The sequence below is a fragment of the Castanea sativa genome, chromosome 1 (assembly GCF_040712315.1).
Source record: "Castanea sativa cultivar Marrone di Chiusa Pesio chromosome 1, ASM4071231v1".
Lineage (NCBI taxonomy): Eukaryota > Viridiplantae > Streptophyta > Magnoliopsida > Fagales > Fagaceae > Castanea > Castanea sativa.
The window spans coordinates 77,079,315-77,091,389 of NC_134013.1; the positions used below are offsets into that span (position 1 = coordinate 77,079,315).

At 33.3% G+C, this 12,075-nt stretch overlaps 1 protein-coding gene across 1 annotated transcript; it reads right to left on the minus strand.

Moving 5' to 3' along the window:
- Nucleotides 1-432: 432 nt before the first annotated feature.
- On the minus strand, nucleotides 433-2,169 carry LOC142634761 (uncharacterized). Its single transcript, XM_075809030.1, has 2 exons — nucleotides 1,415-2,169; nucleotides 433-868 (listed from the first exon to the last, which is right to left on the minus strand). The coding sequence occupies exons 1-2, from the start codon at nucleotides 2,167-2,169 to the stop codon at nucleotides 433-435; spliced, it is 1,191 nt and encodes a 396-aa protein (XP_075665145.1).
- Nucleotides 2,170-12,075: the final 9,906 nt, after the last annotated feature.

The following is a 12,075-nucleotide window of genomic DNA, read 5'->3' on the forward strand; positions in this document are numbered from 1 at the left end:
TTTGATCACTTCCACTTTAACGGCATCAGAATGCTCTTTGGATGAACACCGAGGTGGCTGCTTCTTAGGGAGGACAGCCGGGTTGACATTTAAGTGATGACAAATAAAATTTGGGTTTACCCCGGGAGCTTCATAAGCGTTCCATGCGAACACATCAATATTCTTCTTCAAAAATATGACCAACTCTTCCTTCTCTTAAGGAGGCAATTGAGCTCCGATTTGAAAGAATTTCTCTGGATCATCGTCAATAACAATTTTCTCTAACTTCTTACACGCGGGCTCTTCTAACACTATCTCCATGGGCATGATCGAGGTCTTTGATTGCTATGAGCCTCCCTTAGCAGAGGCCGAGGATTCAGCTTCAGGCTGATGCATAATTGCAACCGCCATGCACTGCCTAGCCACGGATTGGCTCCCAACCAGCTCTTCAATCTAGTCACTTGACGGATATTTCACTTTCAAATGCAGAGTTGAGGACACAGCTCCCAGGGTATGAAACCAAGGTCTTGCCACAATGGCCGTGTAGGGAGAGTAGGCATCTACCATGATGAAATCCACTTCCACCACTTCTAAACCTACTTGCACAGGTAATCTAATTTGACCCTTTGGAATGACAACTTTCCCATTAAAGCTTATCAATGGTGAATTATAGGCTGTCAAGTCCTTTAGTTTCAAATTTAGCCCTTTGTATAAGTCAGGGTACATAATCTCTACACCACTGCCCTGGTCTACCATTACCCTCTTCACATCATACCCTCCTATCCTGAGCGTGACCACCAAAGTATCATCGTGTGGCTGTGTGGTCCCAATCTTGTCCTCTTCTGAAAAACTCAATGCCGGTCGGATATTCGTTTTGGCCCTCTTCAGCCTATAATTAGAGTCATCGGTGAGTGTTCATGCTACAGACATCACTCTGGAGGGACGGGAACCAGTTCTCCCAGGAGCATCCAAGATTACATTAGTCATGCCCAAAGGAGGCCTTGAGGAAGTATTTCCCTGAGCTTCTAGCCCTATATGGTCTCCTTGCCCGTCAAGTCGATATAAAAACTGTTTTAATCTTCCATCCCTGACTAGTTACTCCAAATGATTTCACAGAGTCTTGCATTCCTCGGTGGTGTGTCCCTGCTCCCAGTGGTATTGGCAATGAAGACTTTGATTGCGCCTCATGGGGTTTCCTGCTATCTTGTTTGGCCATTTGAAGTATGACTTGTTCTTAATTTTCTCCAAGACTTGATGTACCGGTTCTCGGAACACCGTGCTAACAACCTGAGGAGTCGTAGATCCAGATTGCCAAGCAAAATCTCTTCGAGGTCTGTTATTGTTGTATCTGTCCGACCTAAAATCCCTCCTTTCCTAAGGGATAACCTTCACTTTCCCCTTCCCCTGCTGTTAGTCCTCTTCAACCCGCTTGTACTCGACAATACGGTCCATGAGCCGACGCACACTCCTCACAGGCTTTTTGGTCAGTGATTTTCTCAAATCATGCTCGGCAAGTAGGCCGACCTTAAAAGTCCTTATTGCTACATTGTCAAAGTCTTCGTCAATCTCATTAAACATCTCCCAATATCTATCTGAGTACGTTTTCAAGGTTTCCCCTTCCTGCATGGTCATAGACAGCAATGAATCTAAAGGCCGAGGAACTCTACTACTTGTAATAAAGCGAGATCCAAACGCTCGAGTGAGTTCTTTAAAGGAATCAATAGAACCTGCCCCCAGCTTGTTAGACCATCTCATCGCCATAGGTCCCAAGCTAGATGGGAAAATCTTGCACATCAAAGCTTCATTTCTGGAGTGCACAACCATCCTCTGGTTGAAGTGGATAACATGTTCCACAAGGTCTGTTCGGCCACTATACATGGTGAGCGTTGGCTGAGTAAATCGCCGAGGAAGTTTTCCTCCTTCAATTCTACATGTGAAGGGTGACCTGGAAATTTGATTCAATGCTCTACTCATAGCGTCATTTCCCAGGCCTTTGCAAGATGAGTTCTTACTTCTGCGGCTATGAGGGCTATCCTTCTCATATGAGAAAGACTCACTAGGGGGAGTCCTTAATCTGGGCCTATAATTGCTGTCTCCACCATCATTAGAAGAAGGGTCAGAAAAGGATAGAGTTCGACTCTGCCATTCATGGCGTAACTTCCTCTTTAAACGATCAATCTCTAACTGCATGGCTCTAGCATTTTCTCATGAGAGACTTTGCTCCCACCTCGTGACTGACTCTTGCTAGTGTGGGTGATGTGTACACTTCCCTCTCAGTCCCTACCTCTTTCAAGATTCAGAAAGTGATCGTGACGTTAGGATCCCATCAACTCTGCTTGGTGCGGACTTGATCCTACCATAACGTTAAACTTACTAAAATACAAGATTTTCCACAGACAGCGCCAATTGTAGGGCCATGATTTTGCACCTAAGCCTAAAATAGGAAGGGGATAAGCTTAAAGAGCCCAATACAATGAATTTATAGAGAGTGGGCTAGAAATCTAGGTTTTAATGAGTTTAGATCACCATGATAATGGGCCAAGGTCACAGTATCATGAATATGGAATTGTCTATATGGTGAAACTTGTCCTCGGACTCAAGTTGAGGAGATTGATTCTTATATTCCTTTCTCTTAAGGACAGGTTACAGATATTGTTCTTGAGTCTACAGTGTTTTCTTTCTTCTTTCTTCGATCCCCTTTTCTCAAGGACCTTCCTCTATTTTATACTTCCTCCCCATGCAGGTCTAGGCCACTAGTCTTGATACTTGTCCCATCCCCTTGTTCCTAAAGTCTTTGGATACTAGTTGTAAGACTGAAAATCATTGTTCAGACATCACTTCCTCATTAATGCGGCCAGAGATTTGGATACAGAACATTAAATGCAGTGGTATCAGCTTTCTCTCAGATAGTTTCTAGCCGTCCCTTCGCTCTGTGCCCCTATGAAACATATCATCATCAGTAGGACATCCTAGAAGATTATTCTGGACAATAGGACGTACCATCTGACCCTTGCCTTACTTAGCCAAGGAGACACCCATCCTCAGACTACCTCCCCTAGGTTCTTAGTTCACAATTTGCTTGTGGACCTCTAGGTCTAACATCTTCATTACTGTTAATCTACCCTCGGACACATGAACACCCTCGGACAATGCCCATGGCCCAATATGCATTTTGGGTCTTTCATCCCTACAATGTATATGAATATATACTTATATAAATTGAAAATTTAATTGTGTAGTTTTGTAAATAAGTTCATAAGGTAGCAAATTATTTTCGTAATTTTTATAATACTTTTTTCATATAGAATTAATTTTTGATAACATTAATATTCCATTTCATAAAACAATATAAGTTTGGTGAATCTAGTTTTATAAATTTATTGACAAAATTAAATCTTCCTAACTCAAATACTTTAAAATCAACTATAATTTAATTATTAATTATTAGCATAGACTTGTGAATGGATAAAATTTGTAGTTGTGATGTTTACTATATATGTAGAAATAATAATTTAATGAAGTAGCTCGTGAGCATATTCGAGCTTGTTTTATAAGAAAGCGAGGCAAGCTTGAACATATGATTATGGGTGTGCATGGAACCCACCAATTCAATTCAACTTGATGCCTCAAGTTGGTTTTCGTGGGTTAGGTTGTGTTAAAATTTTATTTTAAATCTTGAGTTTGGGTTCTTTGTTTTTTCAACTCATCTAACCCAACATAATCTACCATATATATATATATATATATATATATATATATATATATATATATATATAAGTTTATTGTATTACCCTTATTTTTAAGGTTTCAACTTGATTTGTTTTATTATTTTGAGAAATATTTTTGGAAATATACGAAAATTATATACAATTTATGCCTTTTATGTGAATTGTAATTTTTTTTTTTATTGAAAATGGGTCATTGAATAAGTGATTAAAACCTAACTTTTTACTAGGATGAAACATGTAAGTACAACTTAACGACTAGACCCGACACATGTGGACTGGATTTGGGAGGTTGGATTGAAAAAACTCTCCAACCCAACCCATGAACATGCCTACACATAATCTAGCTTAGGAATAAACTTGAACTCGATTGATATTCTAAATAAAATAAAATGAATTAATATTGAACTTTCAAAACTTGACTTAACTAACAAGAGTCTTGCATCTAAGTAGTATTTTTTGTTCTTCTTTACAAAAAAAAAAAAATCAAGGTTCAAATCTCCTTCCTATTGTAGAAACTTTTGAATTATTAAAGAGAAGAATAAAAACCTCAACTCTACTTGATTCAATCTTTACAGTCCTATTGAGTTGATTGAGTTAGAATTATGTAAACTACAACCTTTAGGTTCATCAATTCAAAATCCTCTTGGCCTACTAGTAGTGGCGGAGCCACACACTGGCCTCCCCAAAATTTTAAGAAATTCCTTTATGGCCTGTTTGGGAGTTTAGAGAAGGAGGAGAGTAGAGGGGAGTAGAGGGGAGGGGAGTAGCGGGGAGGAGAGTAGAAGAGAATGATTACCCTCCACCTTGTTTGGATATTTTTATAATTAGTAAGGGGGAAGGGAGTAATTAGCCCTTCCCCTTGTTTTTAACATTGTAATTTTATAAATATAATAAGGGTAAATTAGGTAATTTACTTTATCAATAATTTTATGTGCTCTACTCTCCCTCCAAATCTCTCCAATTTGGGGGAATTAAAAATGAGGGGGTTGGAAGTAGTTGAAACCCCTTCAAACCCCTCCAAACCCCTCCCACTCCTTCCTTAAAAAACTCTCAAACAAGGTAATTGAATTACTCCCCTTCCATCTACTCTACTCCCCCTCCTTTTTTAAACATCCAAACAGGCCATTAAAGTATGTAAATTATTTACATTTTAAGAAATGTAGCTTGTAAAAGTTGTAGTTATCCACACACACCCCCCCCCCCCCCCAAAATTTTTTTGAGGCATTTCAATGCAGGGACGAAGCTAGAACTTAGAGTTTAGGGGGGCGACTTTGTTGTTGGTTGTGTGTAGTGATTTTGGCTTCTGACTTTGTTGCTACTTAGTCACTTAATTGTTAGTTATTTAAATTTTTTCAAATGGTCAAATTGTTTGTTTTAGGTAAAATTGGTTGACTAGGCTAAATTATTATTTTTTTTCTTTTTAGTTTTACTATTGGTAATTTTTGTTGTTGTACTAATTTTTTTGGGTTTCTATATTTCTTTTTTAGATTTTAGATTTATAAATATTTTTTAATAATCTTTGAAATGAGGAAAATGTTTGAACTACAAACTTTTTTACAAATTACTGATAATGTAAGTGATGGGCTCAAATGCAAATCAATAAGAATTTGCTACCTTAACAATTTGTAAAAATGTTATAAAAATATTTGTGACTATAACAATACTCTTAAAGGAATCAATGATATTTTCAAGGGGGAAAAAGTGTAATTTTCTAAAACATAATTGCTAAAATTAGTACCCATATATATAATGATATTTTTTAAAAAAATTTGGGGGGGGGGGGGGATTTGCCCCCCTAAGTCATCAACTGATGGCTCCGTCCATGTTTCATTGGTGCTATTAAAAGAAAGAGAAATTATATTTAAAATCATATAATTTAAGAGGTTTAACAAATTAAACTATATAGTTTCAAATGTAACAAATTTAGCCTTGATGTTTTAGAATGTAACAAATTAAACTTCAACCTAGTGTGTTTGAGATTTAATATAAGTTGAGGGTTTAATTTATTACTTTTGAAGTTAAATTTTTCACTTTTAAACTATAGGGTTTAATTTGTTACATGCTTAACAGAAAAAAATAAAAATAAAAAGGCCAATCAGTCTAGTAGTTATAGAGACAAGATACATTATATCTTACTTTCATTTTTTTTTTGCATTATTCTTGAACTTAAAGACTTTGTTGGTTCCATTGAAATTTTGTTATTCACTTTGGTAAACAATTTAGTAATTTACATTAAAAATGATAGTCTTCAAAATTTTATTATGAAAATGCTAAAAGATGAATTTTATCATATGAAAGACCATCTTCAAGCATAATTTTGATATGAGATACTATATTTTATTATTATATATTTCTGGACATGTGAAATATAAAAGTACACGACTTTTTTATATTCATTAAAGTTTAGAAGATCATAAATTCCTATAGGTTCGTGTAAAAGTTTGTCTAAACTAATATATTCACAGTCGGCCCTCAATCTAAATTTTTTGGCTCCACCCCTACTTACTAGCCTGAGTGGAACAAAAAAGTCCGACAAAGCTGTTAGACTGTTCAAATTGTTTAGACTTGTTAATTAATAATGAAAATATATTATTATTATTATTATTGACTGAAAAAATTCAAATTTATAGTCGTTGTGCTGTTGTGCATGTCCGCTAGCCACAAAATGAACTGTACTACACTGCAGTAGGATATTAATCAAATTTTTTTTTTGAGAATTAGGATATTAATTAATTTGATGATAATGATTAAAGACACAAAAATAAATTAGAAAGAATTTTTGGCAATTAAGAGTTTATTGATGTTTTAACTTTTATGCGTGTGAAGCAAGCAATATATTAATGTTCTGCTTTGCTAGCTGTTAACACAAAGCACATGATGAGAGAATAGTATAGGATGATGGAAGCAATGATGTTAATTTGGCAAGACAGTTGACTGTCTTCTCACCGAACAGAACGACTGCTGAAGATATTTTAGGACAAAATTGAAAATACGAAGAAAATTAATTGACTGTTCTTGATCCGAAAGAGGTCGAAAAGATAAAGAAAATATTAGTAGTAATCTATTTTTAGCAAAACAAAAAAGAACAAATTTAAAAAGGAAAAAGAAAAAGCCATATGTAGACCATGATGATTATATTATAGATAATTCTTTAAAAGTATTGGTGGGATTATTAGCAAAAGTTAAAAATGTTTTTAAAATACTGCAACTGTCGTGTCCATGATAACAAGTGACAATGGATAAGCGAAAAAGAAAGCATACCTACCTTTTCTTTTCAACGTGGATTTCACACATTTAAGAGTGTTTACGATAAGGTTGCTAAAATGACTGAATGGTCAGTCGTTTTAGCAACCCAAACAATAAAAGCGCACGCTACATCAAAGTTGTTAAAATCAAAATATTTTATCTTATTGCTACAATGGGCTGTTATTTCTAATAGCTCATTATAGTTGAGAGTTACTTGCTAAAAACAATTTTTTATTCACACATGCTCACCGATTCTCCCATACGTGTGACTTCTTTCTATCCTATCTCACTATCTCTCTCTTTCACCAGCATCTCTTTTTTCCTCAATTCTCTTCTCTCTCCTCTCTCCTCTCTCACTTCTCACTTCTCTCTCTCTCTCTCATGACTTTGTTTGTTCTTGGTGGTTCGGTGGTTGTGGTCCGGCGGTTTGTGGGTCTAATTTGGCAAGTGAGGTTATAAGGCACAGTGGTGATGTGGGTTTGATTTGGTGGGTCTTGATGCTAGTAGGTCTTGGTTGTTTTCTATTGGTGGTGCCGGTTTTGTCTTGGTTGTTTTTGTCTTAGTGGTGTTTCTCAATGGCGGTGGGTTGTTGGGTTGATCAATGGGTCTCAGTTGTGTCTCGATGGTGGTTTTGTCTCGATGGTGTCTCGGAGGTTTGGGTTTATTTTAGTGGGTCTCAGTGGGTCTTGAGCACAGAAATTGACAGTGATTGTAATTGTAGATTTCTTGGTGGATTGTTTAAGTTTTTTGGGAGGTGACTTGTGATTATAATGGTGGTTGTTGTGGCTAGTTGTGTTGTCCTATTTTAATGGGATTTGTGGTGGGTACTTGATCACGGTGGTTGTCGCTATGGTTGTAGCGGTGGTTTTGTTTTGGGTTTTTTGTTTTGTGGTAGGTTGTGGTTGCCACGGTGGTAGTGGTGGCTGATTGCTATGAATTTTTGTGGGGAAGTTTATTTTATTTTAATAAGTTGTTTATTTATATTATTTTAATAGGATGAACGTCAAGACAGAACCTTTGACATTGGGTGTGAATTGTTAAAATAGATAAAGATGTTTTTTAAATTGCTAAAAGCTATTCCCTCTGTCCTAGTTTGTTTGTTATTTATTTCATTTTGAGATGTCTCAAAATATTATCCTGTTTCTAAAAATAAAAGTCATTAATTTACTAATATTTTTATTATACTCTTATTTTATTTTCAAAACTACTTTTCGATAAAATTTTTTAAGGGTAGTTTTGAAAACTTATACATTTTTATAAGGCAGACAAAATAATAAATAATGTTTCTTTAAAAAGTTTGACTTTTTAAACCGGACAAATAAATTTGAACAGATGAAGTTTTATTTATTTATTATCTTTAATGTGCTACGTTAAGATTCCCACTATCAGCTTTTAAGAACGTTTTGCGTTAATTTTTTTTCCCCTTTTTTTGGTATTTGTATTAGTTTTATTCCTTGTCAATTTAATTGTAATTTCATGCTTAATTCTTTGTATTTTCGAGCTACTTTTATAAGAGCATTCACATTCCAAAATTCTATCTCATCTTATTTTACCATCCTAAAAAGTTACTTTATCAATTATATCATATAATTTTATAATACTCTCAGCATCCTAACTTTTATTTTACAATACAACACATTAAAATAAATTTTTACACAATAAAATAATATATCTCAAAACTCAAATAAAAAAAAAAACCTAGTGAGGGAGAGAGAGAGGAATTGATAAAGTAAGTGAATAAAATAATAGTTTTTTATTTAGAATTGAGTTACAGTGCAATTCTACCTTTAGAATTGCACTATAGCATTATTGTAATTTTTTTTGTAATAGTTGATTTTTACAAGTCCGGATGTGTGGGGGTTTTAGGCTTTTATGCTAAATTTTTCCTACATATGGCATATTTCATTCCCAATATGAATGCTCTAATCAGGTTGGGTATGAGTGTCCAATATATAGTTGCCAGAGCTGAGAATTTATAGGACATTAGCGCCTGCGAAATAGACAAGTGACACTTTTAAAAATTTGTTCTACTTTTATCGAGATACTCACCGATTCGCACTCGCAAATTTTTCGACCATCATAAAATTTTTTTTTCATATCATTTACTACCAGCCCCTTCCTATGAGAAAATGAGCTTGATGTGTAACAACAATGGCGGAATGAAGACAGAGAGAAAAATTGGGATTGAAACCACTGAATTATATTTCAAGCTCACAAGTCTAATACATTACACAAAATAGTGGTGGATCTAGGATTTTTTTTTTTTTTGGGGGTCAATAGTGTGTGTAATTTTTGTGTGCTAAAAGTTGTGTAATTTTTTGCTAATGAAGAAGAAAAGTGCATGAAAAAAAATTCATTCCGCAGCCAATGGCAAAGGAAGCCAATGTCCAGATAGAAGATTTATTTATTTATTTATTTTTAAAAATGAAGCAATAGTTTTAAGAGTAGAGTTACTGACACAACACTTTCACAACAAAATTTAGGTGACAAGCTGTTACAGATATGTAAAATAGTGATGATATTTGTGGGTCTAGATAAAAACCAATTAAAACTTGCCACTTAACCTTTATTGTAAAATTATTGTGAAAAATGGCACTAAAATGATCATATTCAAGCTTATTTTAATTAAGATTAAACAAAATTTAGAGTTAGGGTGTTCAAAATTTAATTCAAGGGTCAAAACAAATAAATAAATAAAATTATATATAATTTTTGGTTTTTAGCGAGGTCAGGGGTTCATTTGAACCCTGGGCTGGCTGTAGAACCGTCTCTAACACAAAAGGCTCTATTTATATAAATATGGAAAAAATATATTTTATAAACCTAAAATTTAGAAAAATGTAGTTTCAAAAGAACAATATAAACCTTGAGATATCAAAGATTAATATATTAAATTGCAATTCATTTAAGTATAAAGGAATTGTGTTTGGACTTTAAAAATAAATAGGAAAAAACTATGGAGTTTTATTTGTCATTTTTGAAACCATATGGTTTAATATGTTACACTACTAAATTATATAGTTTATTTGAAATACATTTTTTTTTTAACTGTGTCATTACAAATATGAGATAATGTAATTTGTCGTAGATTCTAGTTAGCTTAACTGGTAAAATATTTTATTGTTGAATATGAGATTTTGGGTTCGATTTTTGCTTATAATAAAAATTAGTTGATATTTTAGTCAAATGACAAAATCAATCATTATAGAATGAACATCATAAGTTGAAATCCTATACTATAATGTATATAAAAAAGAAAAAAAGAAAAAAAAGAAAAATATGTAATTTGTCAAGGACCGACAAGTAAATCAAAGTTTGTCTCCTCATTCCACACAACCCCACCCAACGAAGTGCCTTTTACTGCTTTTACTTAGTTTTATTATAGGTAAACAATAGTCCTCGAATGAGTCCTATCAATCATGTATCATCCGCGTAACAGTGAATTCATAAGCTTAGATTTAAATAGTTTACATATTGATCTCCAGTTTTGTATAAGAGAGGAGAAAGATATGATTTAATCTGGAGATTTTGTTGAAGAATTTGACAAGAGAACTAGAGGTCCCAGATTTATTTTTTCATTTATTACTTGCAAATTCATTTCAAACAGTAGATATATATTCTCAAATCTCAACAATTGAGATTCAAATCATGTGTGTTGAGGATTCATTTCTATTCTTGTGGGTTTTTGTACCTTTGGATATTTGGACTTTGGATATTTCAAAGTCATGCTTTTCGGCGGGTGAGGCATATTTGTTCTGGATTTGATTCTTGTTGTAATTATTGAAATTATAATATTATTATATTATATAACTAGGTGGCAGGTCTATCATTTTTTGTCTTCATCTACTTTGGTCTGAGGGTAAGAGGAAGACTTAAGTGTCCATTTGAGAACAACTTATCTAGTTTTTTTGTTGAAAATATACTAATATATATTTGCACATTAAAGAGTTAATTAATATTCTTTAATTATTTTAAATAAATGATTTTTTTTGTTAAATAAATTTTATACATTAGAGCATAATAATAGTTTTAAAATATAAAATGTATACAAATCAATCAATTTCATACATATATGCCTTAACATATATTTTGTAATATAAGAGAAATATAATAATAACAATACTAAATAAAAACTTTTCTTTTTGTTATGGATGACAAGGTATAACATATCCCAAACTTTTATTAACCATAAAAAATATTGTATCTTTTCTTCTAATGGAAAAAGAAAAAAAAAACCCATACTTTTTTTTTAATTGCCATCCATGGATTCTTATATCCCTATTCCTAATTCTCTGTACTCAGAATGAAAAAATAGTTTCTTTTTAAAAAATAAATAGATTTTATTAAAGTGATTTACTAATATATCTTTGGAAGCATGTATTTTCAATGATCCTAAAGTTACTCTACTCTTCTCAGAGTTTAGAAAGCATGGGTGCACCAATTGGGCCACGCACCCAAGTCGGATACGCACGGACGCCCGTGTGGCCATGGATGTGGCTGCTTCTGTGTCCATGGTTGAACTTTTTTATTTTTATTTTTTGGTTTCCGATTTGGCTCAATACAGTCCAATTTGGTTCGAAATAGGCCCTGAATTGGTCCGATTCTGTCTGAAACAGGCCAAAACAGGTCCCGAATCGGTTAAATTCTTTTTTAACCTTGAAACGCATCAGAGGAAGAAGAGAACAAAAGAAAAAGAAAAATAAGAATAGAAATAATGACGGATTGGGCATGTGAGAAAGAGTGGATGTGGTTGAGTGGTTCACGTGGGTAGGTTTGGCCTGTTTGGGAATTTGGAAATGTTAACTTCAAGAAGTTTCCTAGTTTCTAATTACTCAAATTGTTGACTTTATTTACAAAAATGCCATTAATGATTTTTTTAATTAAAAAAAACCCTATAATCTCCTTTATTATGATTTTCTTTTTAAACCATATTAAACTCATTAATTTACTTGACTTTATAATAGCAATTAGTAAAAATATTATTCTATTAATTACTAAATAATAATACTAATATAGTAATATGTATTCACTTTATTATCTACTATTACTCTTAAGTTGATATATATTTACCATTATATGAAAAAATGCTTAGCAATATATAGAAAATAAAAATAAAAATAAT

Coding starts and splice junctions, on each gene's coding strand:
- LOC142634761 (XM_075809030.1), bottom strand. CDS start 2,169: ATGCAGTTAGAGATTGATCGTTTAAAGAGGAAGTTACGCCATGAATGG. Junction 869..1,414: donor CTCATGGACCGTATTGTCGA/GTACAAGCGGGT, acceptor CTCTAATTATAG/GCTGAAGAGGGCCAAAACGA.